Source organism: Malurus melanocephalus, unplaced genomic scaffold, assembly GCF_030028575.1.
Source record: "Malurus melanocephalus ecotype Western Australia unplaced genomic scaffold, MMel_1.1 scaffold_76, whole genome shotgun sequence".
Classification (NCBI taxonomy): domain Eukaryota; kingdom Metazoa; phylum Chordata; class Aves; order Passeriformes; family Maluridae; genus Malurus; species Malurus melanocephalus.
Genome location: NW_026623308.1, coordinates 2,352,563 through 2,373,235, shown reverse-complemented (window position 1 = coordinate 2,373,235; position 20,673 = coordinate 2,352,563). Strand labels below are relative to the sequence as shown.

At 39.7% G+C, this 20,673-nt stretch overlaps 1 protein-coding gene across 3 annotated transcripts in view; it reads right to left on the bottom strand.

Moving 5' to 3' along the window:
• The window catches only part of OSBPL1A (oxysterol binding protein like 1A), a 76,741-nt gene that overhangs the window by 43,665 nt on the left and 12,403 nt on the right, over positions 1-20,673 (bottom strand). For 2 of the 3 annotated variants that reach the window (XM_057367253.1, XM_057367254.1), the window contains exons 5-16: positions 20,403-20,477; positions 19,552-19,663; positions 18,380-18,465; positions 15,530-15,674; positions 14,709-14,776; positions 14,585-14,629; positions 13,399-13,472; positions 13,250-13,313; positions 12,243-12,344; positions 10,676-10,798; positions 8,847-8,928; positions 6,103-6,209 (exon numbers count right to left, since the gene is read on the bottom strand). In XM_057367253.1, the coding sequence (XP_057223236.1) occupies positions 6,103-6,209; positions 8,847-8,928; positions 10,676-10,798; positions 12,243-12,344; positions 13,250-13,313; positions 13,399-13,472; positions 14,585-14,629; positions 14,709-14,776; positions 15,530-15,674; positions 18,380-18,465; positions 19,552-19,663; positions 20,403-20,477 (1,083 nt within the window). Of the gene's footprint in view, positions 1-3,479; positions 3,636-6,102; positions 6,210-8,846; positions 8,929-10,675; positions 10,799-12,242; positions 12,345-13,249; positions 13,314-13,398; positions 13,473-14,584; positions 14,630-14,708; positions 14,777-15,529; positions 15,675-18,379; positions 18,466-19,551; positions 19,664-20,402; positions 20,478-20,673 lie in introns of those variants that run through there. The other variant, XM_057367255.1, reaches the window with a different exon arrangement.

The following is a 20,673-nucleotide window of genomic DNA, read 5'->3' as shown; positions in this document are numbered from 1 at the left end:
ATTAAAAATTAAATACTCAAACAAGTGGTAGACAAGACCTTAGAAGYAAACCTCAGAGCAGGAGCTGCAGAAGCACATTAAGGAGGAGTTTCACTTCAAAACAGTATGTTTTTACACAGTGTTTCCCCAGAGGCCCATGAATGGATTCTAAGTTAAGTTTACACAAGGCTGCTTAACAACAACGACCAACAAAACACACATCTACAAGCCAGGCTTTGAAAAAGCATTAACCCACTATAGAAAGTGCTAGAGAATAGGTTAGCAGCAGGCTTCCAGTTAGGCTACACAGTGAGGAGCAGGGAATGCCTTCAGACAAGTTGCCTGACCAGCTTCCATGCRGGCTCTTTGAGCTACAGGTCAGCAAGAGTTTCCCTGTCACCAGAAGTCAGTATGTCACATTGTGCACTTCAAAGTTCACCTCTTTCCTTGTAGCTGGTGATATGTTATACTGGCAAYMTTAAAGAAAACAAAMAAATAAAAAACCAAACACCTCCCAAAATCACMAAAAAACCCTCCAGAGTTGAGACCYTGCTGTACTAGAAAGACCAGAAGCGCTCACCTTCTACCCTGTAGTAACATCTGCGTGTCCTTCTGTGAGCCAGAACCATGTTTCAACCAAAAGCCTTTCCAATACAGCACTTGACCAAGGATCTTATCAACTGCTTCAAAACTTATCAAGTGCTTCAAAAAAAGCACTCTGTCAACACACATAATACCCTTTCATAAAAGAMCAGCAATAATATTTACTCATCTCTCCCCTGAATAGAAACTCAGTATTTCTTATTTTAAAAAGCTTCTGTCTGGGCTGCTGCTTAGCTTCACAGCCCACTCTGGTGACCTAYTGAATCTTGGCTGCTCTAGAAAAATCTCAGAAAAAATAAGTTATGTTCTTTAACTCTCCTACCTCTGAGATACTTTGGACTCACTAAACTCCTGCCCTTACTGGTAAGAACATTGTCTTCACAGATCTGTAGTTAGTTTTATACCTGCAAGGCTACAGTACAGTGGTGGAAAAAAAAAAAAAAAACCACTTCCAGAACAAGAACGCTATGCCATCCACAAACATCTCATTGTTAAGTTACTCCAACTTTAATAYCTTCACTATAGAGCTTTACCCCAGATGAAAAGACACATGCATATACAACACCCAAAAATTAGCCAAGAATTATCAAGGCACGAATTATCAACATTCTAGCGGGAGAAACAACCTTCCAAATGACTCTCCTGTCGGTAACTTTGTTGTCTTATACACTATGCCTATAAACATTCCACAATGCTTTATATCCTGTGCTCCTCTGCGTATAAGGGAAAAATACCCGTTTTTACCAGAGAACCAGTCTGAATTTCAAGAACCTAACAATGAACTTGTTACCTTCAAAGAAGATTCAAACCACACTAAGTATTTCTAGTACATTTCTACTCATTTGCCTAGAAGAGAGGAAACAGGATCTAATCTGTTACCTATTAAGAGTCAACGAAGGCGTTCTTGATGCAGGGTACACCTCGATTCTCCCAAACCAAACAGCTCTGGCTGTGTTCAGTCCAAGYATCAACCGTCTGAAAACTGTTCTCTCCTCCTTTCGGAAAGTTTACAACCTGAACAGCATTCCAGTTGTTCAGGGTATTGCCTACAGGCCTTGACACACTGAGGTTTTCCCTTGATCTCCACTACTTTTAGCAAGAGCTGAACTGAATAGACAATTTCTTTGTGATTGAAAGGAATAAAAACACCAATTGAGAAACAGGGCTATCAGTTGTTTCTAAGCACAAAGAGAAAAGATCAGAGAAACAAAGGCATGGGGTTTATCACCTGAGGGACTACAGACTCTATTGTTCTAGGTCTTGTTCAATAGCCAGCCAATACATGATCCTCTTATCAGATTTAAYTCAGGAATCTTATAATTAACGTATTTCTTAGCTTCTCTGATTTTATTTGAGCCCCTCACCTCTCTTCATCTCTCCCTCCTACACACCAGAGGCTCTCAAGACCTTACAGAGGTTAATGTAGCAGACCATACTGCCAGGTGGAAGAAAAGGACTGCTGATGGATGCCAGAACTTCTCTAGCAAATTTGCTCAGGGTGCCCTTATCAGCATTTCTCCCTTTACTGCAGAGTGTCATCACTGYTCTCCTCACATGCACTCCCACAAAGAAACATATGAAAAAATTCTCATTAAGGAGTCATCTGGACATAGCCCACAGGCACCTTCTTCATTCATATAATACAGTAAGGTAGTAAGTAGGTTTAAGTGATAACAGCCATGCTCATACCTGTCTCCCAGAAGACAAATCACGCATATATTAAAGACAACTATTTGTATGCTAAGAGCATGCAAGCATTCATTCACAAGAACAGACACAGACACATCTAACCTTCAGACATTCAATTATGTTTCCAAGAAATCTGAAATAAACTAAGACAGTACACTGAACTTCTAGAGACTGACATTTACCAGTTGAACTGTGTGCACATTTTTTATTTACCGGATGTGCATACAAGAGATAGGACATTACGCCATAGTAAAGATAACTAAGTTCAAGGACTATGACCCACAGTATTTTGATATTAAAGTTTTTGTAGAAGCGACAAGCTTAATCTGTTATGACAATTTTTTTATAGCTGAATATACAACCCATTTAATGCAAAAGTGAAGAAACCTTTTCAGAATTCCTTATCTCATCAGATAAGGCTTTTCACCAGCTTGTAAACAAGTCCCGTTTTTAAGACAAAAACAAACTAGAAAGAATGACAACACCTGCAAATACTGAAGATCAAAGCCACAAACAGACTACAAATGAAACCAGCTTACAACTGCTATCTGTTCCACGCTCATGCAATACGATCTCTTAATTTACTGTTACATATAACCCTTGATGGTAAAAGTGAAACTTGTGAGTCCAGACACTCATCTGCATACTTTATCTAGCACTGGTTAGTGAAGAARCAAGGTAAAAGGGCAAAAGAGCTAATTTTTTTAACAAATAAATTTCTTTCTATCAATTTCACACAGCTTCAGTACAGCTACTTCAAGTACTACAGATGAATTTTATACTCATTCAGAAAACCTACCAGAGAGAATAACGCGCAGAGAACGCTAAGTACAACTCCTCCTGCAACTACATAAAATAACTCAGGACACAAAAAATACTAGAATTAAATTGCTAAAGGAATGTAGGTTCTGATATTTGCTAGAAATAGTCCAAGGAAGTCCTGCTTTGAAACACTACTTACTAACCTTGTGCCAAAGTCACTGCAGAAAACGTTTCAAGTTGTGCTTGCCGGCTCTGACACCAACGCCCCAGTAAATATTCAGATTAAAGCAACCAAGTTACCTTTCCTTTTGCCCTCATACGTTTTAACTATCTGGCAAAAAGTATCTGCGCTCGTTTCTGCTTGACACTGAAGGGTTCATCCCAATGTCAAGAAGGAAGCAGAGCCACGAACCAGCAGCCCCCAGCCCATCACGCACGCTACATACCGCGGGACGATTTGGGGCAGGCACGGTTCCAAGGGAAGCCGCCCCGGTTGCAGCAGCGGCGGCAGCACCTGCCGGGCCGGCACACGCCGCGGGCGGCCCCTTCACCTTGCACCACACGCCGCGGGCTCCGCGGCCGCCCCGGCGCGGCGCAGGGCGGGGCGGGGCGGGGGAGTCACGGCAGCCCCGCGCAGCCGGGGCGCGGCTCCGCTCAACGCCGCTCCGCCGGGTTCCGCCGGGTTCCGCCGGGAGCGGGGCGGCGGCACAGGAGGAGAAAACCAGCTCGAAACGGCGGGGCGGCCACGCCGGCTGCCAGCCCTGCTAAAAATGGCCTGACAGACCGAGCGCGCCCGCCCCTGCCGCGCCCCCGCCCCGCCGCCGGGGCAGAGGCGCTGCCCAGCGCTCACCGCCGCGGCTCCCGGGGCGGCCCCGCGGGGTGTGCGGGTCCCCGAGCCCTCCGGGGCCGCCCCGCACGGAGCCTCGCCGCAGTGGGTTATTTTTGGAAGCTCCCCCACCCCCCGCTCCCGGCTCTGCGGCGTCACAGCCGCTCCCGCCGTGCGGAGCGGGGAGGTCACGCCTTTCCCAGCGCGGAGCCGCGGGGTCCGCTGTGCCCGGAGCCCGCCGGAGGCAGCGGCCGCGGCTCCCGCACGCCGGGCAGGCACCGGRCCGCGCTCCGAGCGCCACCGCCGCCACCCCGCACGCCGAGCACCGCACGGCGGCACCGGGGAAAGGAGAAGCAGCGGATAGATGGAGCGATCGGAGAGCACGCTCAAGCACCATTGCTAGCGCAAGTGGAAGACGGCTGAAGCTGTCTAYTTTAGTGCTGCATTTGCAGTTTCATCTGCAGACTGCGCGATTATGCTACAATTGCCAAAGGACAGTGATAAGTAACACTAAATAAAGTTTTCTCTASAGAGCCAAAAGTGAGTTCGCTGTGGTAATCCTTACTGAAGTGAGGAGCCTCTCCTCATTAGTCAAGCAGTAGCTTCTGGTATGCTGACAATTTAAATTAGAGGAAAAAGCATTCTTCTTAAAGAGGCAARGTAAAAAAGCACCAGGCTTAAGWAAACATTCATTCTAGAAAYAACCAGATTTCATGGGACATGCACAATGCAGTTGCAAGGTTAAATATATATTGCTTKTGCAATGCAAACAAAACTACAGTCTACAAATCAAAACTGAACAGCAAAGGACAGGGTCCTGAGTTATAAAGGACAACAAAGCCAAATGATGTTGGTTWAAGAACACTAATGATCAATGAATGTAGCTTCTTGGAAAGCTGCAAGTCTTAGGAAGAGACTGCAGCTGTAATTTCCCTTATGAGTCTTATGGCATCTTTAAAAGCCTGCACTATATTCCTGAATTGCAGTAGTTTGAAGTTTAAAAATACCAAGACAAAAAAACTCTTCAGGATCACATCATCTCCCTGTCATGACCAACTGATATCACTAGCTATGGTGGAAAATCAAGTTCACACCTCAGCCTATTCCTCTGTGCCCAAACCTATGTGCTTCCAGATTAAAATAAGGCCTCTATTACACCTACTGAGACTATTCAAGTTCAAGTAAGGTGAAATTACAATTTCACCATATGTTTTGCTATACTCCACTCTGCAAAGCTATTTTAGTCTGGCTTGAAGCAAGATGCCAACACAATTAAGGAATACTAACTAACACTATACACCCACTGTTGTAACAATTTCCTTCTCATCCACAGATGAAGCTGGCAACTTTAATATCAGACTTTCTTAACGAAAAAACTCAATGCAAAAAAAAAAAAAAAAGCAATGCTTGTTCCCTTCTGCTAGAGCTTAAGTAAGTCCAAAAGACTCGTGACTGGAGACAAAAGGACTTGGAAAGGAAGGGAAAAAAACCAAACCTAAGACAATGGAGCCAGTGTTCATAGCTCACTGTTAAATAACTGGAAGACTAACAGCATCAACACAAACCTCATTTTGAAACACAGCTTACTGATGACAACAAGAGCATAACCAAAGGATTATAGTTACCACAGTACAGGAAGACATGGTTATTCCATGGTACTAGGGCATCTTCAACAGGGAAGAAAAATACCAGCTCTCGTACTCCAGGAACTAGTGAATTTGACATATATTCCTAAATTGAAGTGTTTGCATTATGTTTAACACCATACAAAATATTTGTTACTGGAAAAGYCAGAAGTTCAACAGATAGCATTTGCACACCCACTAAGCACATGGTCTGAAAAAAAATTCAGAAGCAACATTGTTCAACACTTCAGTCAGCTAGTAAAAAGATTAAAAAAAAAATCCAAATACTAATTTTCTCAATATTTTGACCTTCAAATCTGCAAAGCAACAGCTTTATTGAATTCAAGCRTTCAGTTTGAACATTGAAAGCAGTAGCTTGTGACCAAAATGTCTCTTTTCTGAACACCCAAATACTAATGCATCCTTTTGTAGAAGCATATACCTACTCTTTCTCTAGAAGCATGAATTTCCATCCAAATCAGTATGCAATAGGACAGCTTACCAACAGCATGAAGTTGTAAGGGTTTGTGTATTTATTTTTGTAACAGGTAAGCAGGGAACTAGCCAAATATGCTAAGCTATTCAAACTGTTATAGACCCACGCAGCACAATACATACCCCTTCTTGCTTTGTGAATAGGTTGAGGCACTCAGCCAGAGCGTCACATGTTTCCTGGGATACTTCAGAGACCACATCAACTTTCTGCAGGAGGGGAGAAGATATTCCTGAAAGCACAAAAATATTAGTAATGTTAGAAGAACATTGTAAACTACAGAATACTTCGAATTATTTTTTCCTCTAAGTAATACAGACATAACATTCACATTCTACAGGAAGGCTGGGGCATTGCAAGATGTGTGGGAGGGTTTTTTTTTTCCTGCATCCTTTCCCTAGTACTGGCATAAGAGGCACATGAATAGGTTGACTTTCTCTTTCAGCAAGGCTTAGAAAACAGAGACAGTAAGCGATGGCAGCAAGACACTGGAAAAGGGACTAGCARCAATCTCCTTTCAACCACTTTCTAGATCTTAAAGTTCCAGGTAACAGAACTTAAATAAAAAGGATACTGCACTGGTTTAATATAAAGTGAAAAATGTAGTGCTTTTTTTGTCTTCTGCCACGTATTATATAGAAGGAATAAAGCTTACCACAGTGCTCAATGAAGCTATATATTCSAAAAAAATAGATGTAACTACAAGCACACTGAACAATTAAAGAAGAAGATCTTACTTTCCCAGACTCATGTGTAAGTAGTACAGCTTGCCACTTCACATCTTGACTTGTATGACCATTTATAGAAGGGACTGCACGTCTAGAACCAGCAGGAAATCATGRTAATCAGATGGCAGAAATTATTTGAGTCAATCTGTGAAGTTCCATGAGGTGAGGCAATTCCTCGGAAATCAAGTAAGCCATTTTCTCAGGAAGTATAGTTGTTGCAATTAAAATAATTGCCACATTTAGTGCCTGCAGACTCCAGGATCAGTTGACACCATTTAGTAACACAGGTGCTTTCAAGCTGATGTCACACTACTGAAGAAGTACATCAGTGACAGTTCCTGAATTTATTTTTCAACTTATACTGCTTCCCCCCCATGGAGGACAAGATACAGTACATACCCACATACTATTTGTGGTCTCTCATACCAAAGCTCACCACTGACTCAAATTGAGTCTTAGAGCAGCTATTTAGAGCAGCTAGTGCCTCTAGAAAGAAGGGCAGCACACTGAGTGCAGGGGCAAGAGACATCTTTATTTGTAATATACAAGATGCACAAATCTCAATGGTAACTGGATTCAGAATAGCATGTTGAAACAGTTACGGAGAAAATTTTAAGTATCATGCGCCAACATAGCCATTTTTATATTACTCAAATGTTTTTAGGGAAAACTCCACACAGAAAGGTTTCCAACTCAGAAATTTCCATTCTTCTGGAGCCAAAGGATTCAAATACTTTTAAGATTTACAAAGATGTGTGACCGGGAGAACTGCAGCAGCTGTCTCTGTTGCGACCTACAGAAGTTACACATGAACCCAGAAACAGTTCACTGACCTAGAAGTTACAAACATTCTTTGGAAGGAAAACGGGAACTTACTACTGCTATTGACTAAGACTAGCAGTTTCTAGGAATGAGATAGTATCTGCTTTTGYTTTACTATGGGTTTTGGTTGTTTAAGTTGTGTATTTCCTTTTTAAAAGTATTTTTCTTGTTTAAATAGAACCTCACTGGTTCTTCAGGTCAGCCCTATGGAACTATGGAAACTGGCTGTATATCTACCAAAAGGAATTTATCCACTTTATACTAATTTTCAAWCTGGGGGTTTTTGTGAAAAATTCAGTTTTATTGTATTAGTAATTACAAAACCTTCACAGTAAGACACTCATATGTATTATGAAATGTCCCTTTTCCTTTTGAAATAAAAATCTGGTAAAAATTCAGTTCATGAAAAAGACAGGGTAACATCACAGAGTAAATTACCCCAGTAGCATACGGAGGAAAAGCTCTATTTTAGACTCCTTTTGGAAAGATASAGGGATGAAAGAGGAAGAACATTTTTCTTCTCAAAACTGGTATTCTGCTACAGACTGGGGATTTGTATTGACAAACAATTTGTTCTCTAATTTGAGCTTCCTAATTTTAGCCACAATATATAATCTGGACTCAGGCTCAAAGGACCAGCCTGATGTAACACCAGTTAGATGTTCTTACAGAACTACTCTGTGTGTTTAATACATGAACAACTTCTGTACATGTTTAAGGCATTTAATAAAACAAGCAAAAATCCCTAACATCTTGATGCCTATGATATTTTTTAGCAGTTATGCTGCAAAAATCTAGGATGTGTAAGAATTGTAATTTGAAATGAAACCTGAGAAGTTCAAATCTGGCATAAAAGTCGTGGCAAAATCTGTGGAACATGTCACATCATACCACACTTCCAGTTCTCTGTATAGTTTTGTGATTTCACTGCTCTTTGTGCCTGTGAGGAGACACTTATGCACTGCAATAAGCTACCAACTACCAATTTTTTTAAAAAAACCTTGAAAGTGGAACCTTGTGCTATATATTTTTAYGATACTACTCAATAAGGACTACAGCTAGAGGCAGTTTCACTGAAAGAAATTTTATTAGTAGCTGTAAATGCAATCAGCATACTTCTTAGTTGTTCCTCCAAATCTGAAATCTTAATTGTTAGCAATTACTACAATGCTACTTTATTTGAATCTTTTTTGATGGGGAAAACAGTCCTGTATTTTCAAGCTCCTGAAAATTTAATTTCAGGGAAATAAAAGCATTCTGCTTAAAAGAAAAAATTAGTTGCTCRGTAACAAACTACATTTTAAATTAATAAGCTTTACCTTTTGTAGCATCCAAAGATTTAACCATTGCAAGAAAGTCTGAGACCTCTTTACTGAGTCTTTGTTGACATGCTTGTGCTTTCTGAAAGACAACAAGGATAGCTAGTTCAGAAGTGCCTTCTTTTAAGGAAAGTGTGTATTTGCTCTCCTAACTATAGTAACATTTTAAAATTTGGACAGCATTTAATCTTAACAAAGTTTCCCAGCCCAGAGACTGATATATTAAAACTGAAATAATTTACTTAAATTACCTTCAAAGACATACAAGCAAACAGAATATTTATGAACATTTTATCGCTGACTAGATTTTAATTTTATGTAGTAAATCAACCCCCAAAGCTTTGTTTTATGTACTTTTGCTCTTTCCCTTTTTGTTTATTGAACAGTTTCAAAATCGGGAAGAGCAACTGCTTGTTCTTTGAGAAACTTAAGGACAAAATAAGCAAATTCATAGGTTAGCTGATAAATGGCAAGTAAAGTGACATGCAGGAACCCCAAGATCATATTTCAAGCCCACATTCAAAGCTGGAGACAGTTACCACAGAACCATAGAATGGCTARGGTTTGAAGTGACCTTAAAGACCATCTGGTTCCAACCCTTCACCCTGGGCAAGGACACCTTCCACTAGACTAGGTTGCTGAAAGCCCCTTCCAATCTGGCCTTGAACACTTCCAGGGATGGGGCAACCACAGCTTCTCTAGGCAAGCTGCTCACCACCCTTTGAGTAAAAAATTTATCCCCAGTATCTAAACTAAATCTCTCCTCTTCCCACTTATTCTATCACTACCTCCACTACCTCTAGTGAGTAATCACTATTACACACTTGGACCATGCAAAAAGTCACTCCCTCTCTTTTTCATAAGCACCCTTTCAGAATTGGAAGGCCACAAGGAGGTCTCCCTGGAAYCTTCACTTCTCCAGCTTTCTCAGCCTGTCTTCAAAGGAGAGGTGTTCATTCATTCCCAGCAATCACCTTTGYGGCCCTCCTCTGGACCTRCTTTAACACAYTGACATTGCTCTTGTGCTGAGGACCCAGAGCTGAAGGCAGCACTCCAGGTRGGGGCTCATGAAAGCAGAATAAAGGGACAGAATCACCTCCCTTGCCCTGCTGGCCACTCTGTGTTTCAAGTGCACCATTACCTATTAAGTAACACCATCTTCTGTAGGCTGCTGGGGACTTCCACTGCCGGTTATCCTCCCACCTCTGCTCTGTCATGGGCTACTTTAAGTTCTTGTACCRAAAGGAACGGTACAAGCCACTTGGAGTTTAGTCACATGAATATTTYTGCACTGCAGTACCAACTTTCCCTTAAAATAAAAGGTTTTAGAAGTATATGTATAGCAAAAAGCAAGAAGCACAGGCTGCATGCAAGAATTACCAAAGACTATTTCTTTCTRTTACAGGTATGAGCAGTCACTGTACAATGCATCTAATGCAATCTGAGATGATAAAAGATCGTTTCTAAAACACTACATTGCCTGTTCTATTCAGGCAGAGCTCACTGAGGGTTAGCTTTGGTGACAYCAAGACTGGAGGATAACAAGTACAGTACACAAGGCTCCCTCTCCTGGCTGAAAYTCTCAAGCAGCTTTCTATCTTATGGTAGTGCTGGCAAAAGTGAAATGTAGCTATGATAAACATCATTTTAGCCACACAGTCTGAGAAGGAATACATGTGACAGCAAGCAATGCCAACACAAGCAGCATTTATGCATTCATGGGATGAATCACCACTTCTAGTCAAAGGTACACTGAAGTATTTCAACACAAAACAGAACTAATCTGCAACTGCCCAGATGCATGAGCCAAGTAAATATTCAATACATACTTTCAGAGTGTCCTGGAGGTCTGTGACAGATACTGCATCATCTTCATCATCACTGCTTAGCTGTTCCTGTGTGCAGTAATGAGTGCTATATGCAGAATGGTCTTCTATTGCTTCCAGCCAACTCTGGAAAGGAAMAAACAGTTAATAAACATTTCAAAGGTCATTCCCAAACACACTATCATATATACAGAACTGCAAAATTTTGTCTTGATGTAAAATACTCACTAGTAAAATGAGACATCTCAATAAGCAAGAAATAGATTGTTAGAAAATGTAACATGTATTAGAGATTAAATAACTCTATAGTCAGAGTATCACAGACTTAACTTATTAAACCTTAAGCACAAATGCAACCCACCCCTCAGTCTATCCAAGGTCACATAAAAAATCTCATAAATTAAAAGACTGTAGGGAATACATTTTGCATCTTTGAGTTTCTGTTCAGATGGCAAGGTCTCTGTGACTGCCTTCCTACGCATGACAAACTCTGAGTACAAAACCTCAAGCTCTATCATAATTAAGAGACAGATTCTTTACCTGTATATCAGATCACAGAGTGGCTGAGGCTGGCATCGACCTGTGAAAATCATTCAGTCTAACCCTTTCAGCTCAAGCAAGGCCACCTAGAGCTTGATTCTTGGTTGGCCAAGAATACATCCAGATGGCTTTTGAAAATCCCCAAGATTTTCAGAACCACTCTGCCAACCTGTGCCAATGCATGGCCACCCTTCCACTTTTTCTTATATCCAGAGAGGATGTAAGTGCTGTGCTTCAGTCTGTGCCCATTGCCTCTGGCCCTGTCACCAGGCACCACTGAAAAGAGCCTTGCTCTGACCCTCTTTGCACCTCCCCTCAGGTATTTACACACACAGATGAGTTTCCCTGAGCCTCCCCTCCTTCAGACTGAGCAGGCCCAGCTCTGTCAGCTTTTCCTAGTAAAAGTGATGCTCTGATCCCTTCAATCATCTTAATGGCCCTTTCTTAGGTTCTCTTTAGTATGTTCACATCTCTCTTGTTGTGAGAAGGCAGAACTGGACATAGTACTCCAGTTGCCTCCAACCCAATTTCACCTCTAGTTAGTATACCTGTAGAAGTGCAATAGTGAATATACTACAAATAGTCCTACAAATTTCTCTTTTTTCAGACTCAYCTTTTAAGAAAATAAAATGTATTGRGTTATCTGGGAGTATGGTTAAGAGTAGAATGTACCATTAAACATTTTGTTTGGGATAATGAACTATGAAAGTGCAACAGAAGGAGGCTGCAATAGAAATTTATCACATGGAGAAATTAACAAAAACCAGGAAGTTTGATAACAGCATAATACAGGCACAGAGCTGGAAAACAAGACAGCACTAATTTTAAAGAAGAGAGAATTACAACTGRTCCATTTTTTGCTGTTTAATCTCTAACCATGCTAATAGATTCAGTATCTGCACTTATGCCAAGTCCTGATGATCAAGATATGGAACACACTGCTACTAATGATTCCATTGCAAGTAGTATGCGGATTATCAACTACAGAAGCTACTGAATTTTAATGCCTTTCATAAAGAATCGTTATTACCTCTCTAGTTTGAGAAGGAAGGCTRTTTTTAGGAATCTTGAAACGATGAACAGTGTCATCAAAACATCTCACAGAAAAGAAGCAACTGTCTGTAGATTTTACCTAGAGCAATGTGGAGAAAACACAAAATYAATGAATCAGTCAGAAAAAAAAAATGAAGAGTAAGCAAAGTAGAAAATTACACTTAATTAAGAAGTTTTTCCTCAGTCTTGATCCAAGTAATTGTAATTTACAAAAATCTTGGTCAGAACAGTTTACCAAAGTGTGTCATTACATCAGGAATAGTAATATAGAGGTTCTTTGGGTCTAAATATTATRTTTGTATTTATTTACACCACCTGATTCAGACAAAACCTCGGCAATGGTTCAAGATCACCAATATTGAGGAATCTGTAGCTACTGAAAAGCAAGAGTCACTTTTCCATACAATATGAGTGTATGTGTAAGTGCAGTTCAACAGAACTTGTGATGCCAAACTAGGATAGGGCAGTTATAGAAACGATCTTAAATGCATTTTTCTTAAGCACTTCATCTTTCTGGGCATTATAAATATCACCTRTTCACCCCTTCCAMAATTGATTCCCACAAGCATAAATGAATTTAGGGAAGTTTTCCAAGTTACCTTCAAAATTGATTAGTCTTTCAGCTGAGATCAGCTTAAGTTACACAATCAGTCACAAGCAGCCAGGGACAGCTAAGGAGGAACTAGAGCTTTGGCTATTCTGTATCACATGCCTCATGCTGACCCGGTCTGCTTTAAGGATGCCTTGTGTGTTTGTATAAATCTTCAAGACTTTAGAAAGCAGTGAGGGAGCTTTATGGCCACTTTACATAAAAGAATACTTTACTTGACAAGAACAAGTGTTTCWTTCAACAGCACAAGCTCTCTCCCTATTTTATAACAACGATCAGGTTACCAATCCAGCRGAAGTTTTYATTAACTGGGAATGGAATASAAAGGAACATAAAAAAACAACTCAGTAGTTACAAAATATTGCACTTCCTACCGTGCAGACAGCTTGTGTTAGATGCTTGCATCCCTGACGATGATCATTATTCACTGCATCAGCTCTTTGAAAGAAGAAGAGATTTAGTAAAGCGAAGACAAGAAATATTTAAATTGATTTTCAGAAATTTAAACACAGAATTGACTTACTGTCTCCGGTACCAGGAAAGGACTCCATGTTCCAGAACTATCCAGTAGAGTTTCCAACCAAAAAATCGTGAGCTCTAAGAATTAAAATGGAAAAAAAAATAGGTCAAGTAAGCTCAACAAAATAACAGAATACATTTAGTGCAGACAGCTCAGTGGGCAGCTGCAGTGTAAGGCTTTGGTCCCAGCAGTTAAAAAGTCTCTGGTCAAAGAAGTGTAATGGACTGAGTGACTCCTGCATGGTCAGGTACAGAAGCTTCCCTAACACTTAAAACCTGTAGACATTATGAAAGACGTAGAGGTTCTGCATACTCTGGTGATCACACCAACTTGAGAATATTTTACAATTGCAGCACTACTCTCATTTTTGGAACCACCTTAAGATGAAAGTTGAGCTTGCTATTCAGTAAGAACTGTTGCATTTTTTAATATCACAGGAGTTGTTGGTCACCACACAATTCTATTTTATAAAATCAAATGAGAAACAAAACACGTTGAGATTTAATCATTTAATCTTTCTCAAGCTTTAGTACACAGTTCTCATTTAAGAATAGTTCCTTGCATTACAACTGTGACTTAGGAAAATTTACACTGAAGAAAACTTTAAAGATTTCATTAAGCAAGATATAAGCATTCATATAGACTTTCTTTTAAAAAGAAAAAAATAGATTCCCTTGAGCAACAYAGCAAGACAAGCTTTAAACTCTCTGAATGCCATCTTCCCACTAATTTTTAAAATTTTCAGAAGATGGTGGCAAAATACTAGTCACAGTTTCTTAAAGACAATGTATCAGTCATAGATTATCAAAGTGATCTATTAAGAAAAAAAAAAAAAAAATCTTAAAGACAATGTATCAGTCATAGATTATCAAAGTGATCTATAAAGAAAAAAAAAGCATTTTGCCCACCAGACAGACAAGGAAAAAAAAATCAGTGAAGCTTTGCCACAAAAATCAACAAGAAATAGAAATTTTGGGGACTTAGGTTAAGATCCGAGGGTACCATGAATCCAGTAGCCACTCCACCCARCCAACCCATACATGTATRTATTAGACTAAATCAAGCCATTTARCAAATATATTATTGAAAAATTCCTTAATTCAGCAGCTATCACTGGAGTATAGAAAATGGACATAYCCACACACTTTGAGATCTTACAAGCTACTTTAAAAATGGAAATAAGACATACCTTCCATAGGAGACCTTCATATCGTCTCAGGGGTTTGTTGATAACCTGCAGAGAGATTAAAGTTCATATAGGAATAGCTTCAACTAGACAGCCTTGCCATTTTAAATGATACAAAAGTTCCTACCTTTCCAGTTTTACCTGCCAGTATCAGTTTCATTTCTGTACCTTGGGCTAGATCAAGGGGTGTCTGATCTGTTTGGTAACAAAATAAGTTATGAGAAATTGATGCAAGCAAACTTAGATGTACTYAAAAATAATTTGACAGTCTTTACCCATCAGTTTGGCTCCCAAGCATCTATATTTACTTGGAATGGGGGAACATGAATTCCTCAGGGGCAGAAAACTAAAAAAGGTTTTRAACTTCAAGGCACTGAACTTCCCATCAGAGTTCTACTAACTACAGAGAGCCTTTTGCTCTTACTGATTTAAGTTTGTTTTCAGCTTCTAGCTATAAAAAATGGTTTAGAACATTCACAAATACCATGACAGAGGCCTCTTTAAGCAGAGGACAAGAACACAGTTTGCCTAATATCTGCATCAAGTTTTTCTCTTTCATTAGAAGCCTTCTTCTGAGGAGTCACTGTGTCTGGACCACATTTTCAATCTTAGTTTTTTTGTTATCTGTGTTCAGCATTTAGCATCCAGAAAACCAAAGCCAGACACATTCCACTGTTAAGACAGAGAGTAGCTTTTCTAGAAACGGGTAAGTTTGGAAATTAAAAGCACATAATGTAAGTATTTTGCTACAGTTCTTCTGCCTCTTGCAATTTAGTCACTGTTGGTCTTCCTTTATTAGTGGTACAAAGCTTRTAAAGCAGCATAAGATTTTCCTTGAACACCGCATAGTAAATAACTATACTAACTAACTAACTATAAATAGCTTACAGAAACTGTTGAATTTGTGTCTTCATTTAACATTTAATATACTTTTTATTTGGTACTTACCATTTTTGTTTCTAATTTTAGGATCTGCTCCATTTTTTAGAAGTTTCAATGCACAGTGCTTRTGAGCGCGGTATGCTGCACAGTGCAATGGCGTGTTCCCCATCTGATCTGTACAGTTGATATCAGGAGGTTTACGCTTGTTTAACTGGAAAAAAAACAAAGTTCTGCTTACTTCTGCTTACTTATCAGTTTTCCCCCCCACCCTCCAGATGGCATGTTCTCTCTTTTGAAAATTAATTGTTCCTAACTAGGATGCTTCAGCATAGATCTGGCAATAAAGAGGACATTTAGCAAGTGTTATGACAAGRGCAAGGACTGCAACAATCAAGCATGACATTCAGCTACAGTAAGGAACTTCAGTGTTCTGTTTGCTTCTGTTTCCACCTGTGTTGCACAATATGGACACATTTTTCCTGCTCAATTGTACAGCACCAGGGAAAGCTGCCCACTATTGCAGTTGGATTATTTATATTGCTAGAATGGTCCCACCCAATCTACTGTCAAAAACCTACTGTTCTCAAYAGAAGACTCCCAGGCACAGTGCAAAAATTAGTGCAGGCCAGTACTAAATCCAGAAAAAAAATGGTGCAGCCCCCGTTTCAGAGAGTAAGAACTTTGTACTGAAGGGTGACAGACCTGCTAGTCTCAGTGACAGAAATCCTAGGCCATTCAGAAGCTCCTAGTGCAGGCAATCTGTTACACCAACAGTTTTGCTGCATTCGAAGTCTAACTATTAAGATAAGAGCAGCTATATAACCAAGGGTAAAAAAAACAACCCAAACTGAATTTTACTTGCACACAATATAAATGTTTTGAGAAACTGACCCCCATCAAAGAGAAGGGTCATTAAGCATGACACTGCTAACTACCCAAAAATCACTACACTTCTACTGAAATATGTGGCCCCAGGATGTGTACACAGGGATTGGACAAGATGATCTGTAGAGGTCCCTTCCAGCCCAAACCATTTCATGCAATATCAGCCAGTTAAGCTCCAAGCCAAATGGGAGTGCCTTAACAGAAGGCTAAGTTACTGATAAGCAGCCTTAGGAGACCAGAGTCACAAGTGCATGACAACAATTTCAGAGGAACTCAGTTTAAGCATTTTCATCAGCCATATGCTACCTTCAAAAAATTACTCCATAGTAACAGAATTCCCATAGCCACAATTTAAGTTATTATCAACAGCAACCACCCTATATATGCTTCAGAAATAGTACTACTATAGATCAACCGATATAGATCAACTGATAAGAGAACAAAAGTCAAAAAGAGGGAGCATGTGGAAGCATAACATCAGCAATACTGTAGTTAAATGCTTGCATTCCTGAGGCTTCCTTATCTTAAAAAACCAGCTGTTTTACATGCCCTTTATCTCTGTCTCCTGACTTCTTGCCTCCATACCTTTGAAGCCGCATGCCTGCACTTTCAGCGGCTTTTGCTACGTCAAATACAAGGCAGTATTTGGAAGAAAGTTTCATGAATCAACTCATTGAGATAAAAATCCCTCCAGTCAATTTAGGAAATGTAAAGTACATTTTTGAGAACTCATACTGGCTTGAGAAGAACATACTGGCTTTGCTTCAAGTAGACTAAAAAGCCTGGGTTAAGATTCAGCTGCTGAAGATCTAACTTCTAGTAAATAACATGCCCTGGTGTTAAGTGTTGCAGTAAAAGTAGATGTAAGCAGCTAAACTTTCATGAGTGTAACAGTCTGCTAATACAAAAAAAAGTACAGTAGGAGCAGAAAGGCCTGAATAATCAGTAGGCAAAGTATAAGGAATTCTGGAGATAAAAGGCTACACAAATTCTGCACAGAGTTTTTAAACTAAGGGCAGAAAAGTCAAAGAGGTTTACACCATAATCGTGAGTGTATATCCAAGAAACACTTGCTAAAGAATTGACTCAAAAATTGACTCAGKGTCAAAAATGTGGTAAGTACTTTTAAAAGGTTTAGGAATCAACATATAGCTGTCCTCACATGTACAGAGCTCAAAGATACCAAATATAAAAAAAAAAGAAAATAACTTAGAAATTAAAATGTTCACAGGGAGAGTTCCATGCTCACACATAGTTGCATGCCACATTAGAGAAAGCAGAGTTCTTTAATGACAGATTTCTATAAGGAATCACCTTTTTTCTGATTTTTTTTCCACATCAGCTTAAGGGTTAGTCAGCACACATGTAGTAAGTGTTAAAATTATCAGAACCAAGAACAGAACATTTATGTCAGTGCATTAATTACAATTATTCCAGCTGTGCCACTGTATTAATGCACTATTCTTCCACATCTTAAGTGCTGTGTAAAGTTCTGGCTCTCTCTCCATTTCAAAGAAAACAACACAAAAACTCCAAATAAGAATTACAAGGATGACCAAAGATTCAACAACCGTTTCCAGGCAAGGAGTTAGAAAGACAAAGGATCTTTGGACTATAAGAGAAAAATTTAGAGGGGGGAAGTAAATTTTGAATAGGTGTTCACTCTGGCTTGTAGGCAGAAAAACAAAGAACATCAAGATTCTCAATATACAAGTCTCAYATTTGTGAATTGTGATGCCTTAAAAGGTATTACTAAAGGTGCTAAGTAGGTAGAAAATGTTCCATACTGCATGTCTTACTTCCGAGGCCACTCTTGAGGACTCTCAAAAGCTTGAGTTAAGGATTTAAAAACACAAAAGAAGTTCAAAACCACTGGTTTTGCAACCTGCAACAAAGAGGCTGGAAAATCATTGAGGGTTCAGCACCTTATCAATATAACATGGTGCACAGCACTATTATTCCCAAGTCACAGCCCTTTGCAAGGCACAATGTCATATTTTGTTACATTAACATRATGGCTTGAACTCTTACCAAGGCAGTCAGTTTCCCTGTTTCTCCCTCTCTTGCTGCTCCTAAGAGGAGTTCTTCCAGTTTTCTTTCTTGTGTCCTTTCCACTGCTATTAAAATAAATACGTAAAAGTAAGGTCAGTCTCCGTAAAGTACACATGAAGTAGAGTGTTCAAAAAACTACAGTGAAAGAAGCTTGGAGATGTGAGAGTTTCCAGTACTATTTATTTGGAACAGGTATAAATAAAATATTTATTCAGAAAAGTCTGTGTTACAGCAAAAATATGTTCAAAGCACAAAAAAATTCGACAAGATGTGCAAGTTTGTATAGACAAACACGTTTTTTTTTTTCCCAACACTTAAAACTAAACCCASTCCCTGCAGAAGGGAAAATGGGAACTGTGCAACACCCTTATCTCAGATCTTCCCTATGTTCTTTTCAGCTTCTCTTCTACTCTTCTACCAAAATTTTATTCTTCTCTAAGATTCAGCAGATGAGCAGTGGAAATGAGGTATCTGTGTATTTGCATGTAGAAACAGAAGAGAGATCACTGTTTATACACAGTCTGTGGTAGTGGACAGAGTTCCAGCAGTATTTAATAGTATCACACAGTAATACCAGGAAGCATCAGTTTTTGCACTCTCTCAAAGTATAATCAGTGATCTAGGTTAGTATTTGGACACCATCTGCCTCATCTCTGAACCTGTGAGGCCATGGAGGACACAAGGGGAAGGGTTTTCATTTTTTAATGCCTTTCGATATAATGTCTAAGATTGCARTAGGAAGTCCTAAACCTGATCCATAACTGAGTCCCCTTTGCAAACTGTTCAGAATTTTGCTCTTTAATGAATCAGTTGACACAARGTCACTTGCTACTCTGGACTTAAGTTTTTCCTCTTCTAGTGAGCCAAGGCTTTGACCACCATGTACCATTCAAAGCTGTATCCCAGCAGGACTGACAGAGTTACCTGAATAATGCTATTTGCATTCATGATATTYAACTCCCAGAGTCACAAAAAACCCCCACCTGTCAATACTGCAGACGAGAATCAMAAACTATGACTTTTTTCTTTTTAATAACTGAATTTAAAGAAAAAAATTCAACTGAGCTTCTGTAACTTGAAGGAAAAAAAGCAGCTTTTAGAATGCACATGTTAAAAAAACCCTAAAACAAACTTTGACCTATTAAAGTTACCTTCCAACATATTCCTTATGTCTTTGTCATGAGTAACTTCTTTTGCAGTCTCTCCACTCCCGTTAACAATAGAAGCATCAGCATTATGCTGCAAGAGTAACATCACCACCTCCTGAAAAACAGTTTCAAAAACACTGCTTATCTGCGTAACTGCAAGGCAACAATCAGGCTTTCCAGCTATTGACATCCTGGAAGATGAGCTTTGTAACCAACGGCTTCTCACCACTGCTGGTTTCTTATGAAACATTTTAGAGAGATTGAAGAGTGAGACTGACTGCAACCTCTTTTATCCCATCTGTCAGGATGAAGGGAACCAACAGGAGTTAGAGCTGAACAGACTGACCCTGAAAAGCTGGTGCTCCTGGTGTGAATGCTGAGTTTGACAGACAAAAATAGTACAATTGGCTCTTCTGACAAGCCAGTAGTAGTCACTCCTTCTGAAGGGCCAAGATATTATCCACAGAGGTAGTACTAGTTTTGGAATGATGGTGGCATGGGGTGAGGGGGAAAAATCAAACTAGTCTCACACTACACAGGCCTATAAAAAGCCTTCTAGTTATGTATGAAGAAACAGCACTTCTAGACACCAAATAGGCCTGTGTGTTCTTACTTAGAGATTATTTCCCCTCCATAAGCTACTAAGATTAAAACAATGTGGTTTCTCTGTGATGGTTTTTTTTTGGACAGCTATATAAGCCAGGCAATGTGCCTAATCGTTCTGMACACACTGTACCAAAACAGACAATAAGTCATTTTTAGACACTGTAAAAACATCTTTTTGAAGTGATCTTATTGCTAGCACTTTCTTAATAATTCTACAAGTGAGGCATAAAAAAGCCAACATACTTTACCTTACGCCCTGTGAAAGCTGCACGATGGAGTGGAGTGTCCCCCATATCATTCAGCACATTCACATCAGCACCAGCCTAAACAGCAAGACCAAAAGACATCTGAATGTCCTTCCAACAAGAACTACATAGCTATTCCCTCTGACTGGGGGGAAGYGGGGGGACAGGACACTAATGTAAGTCTCATTGCAAATCAGATCAGAACTGTAATACAGCCAATCCTGGAAACAAAGATAAAGGACCTATGAAAGATTCATAGCCAACATTCTCTAAA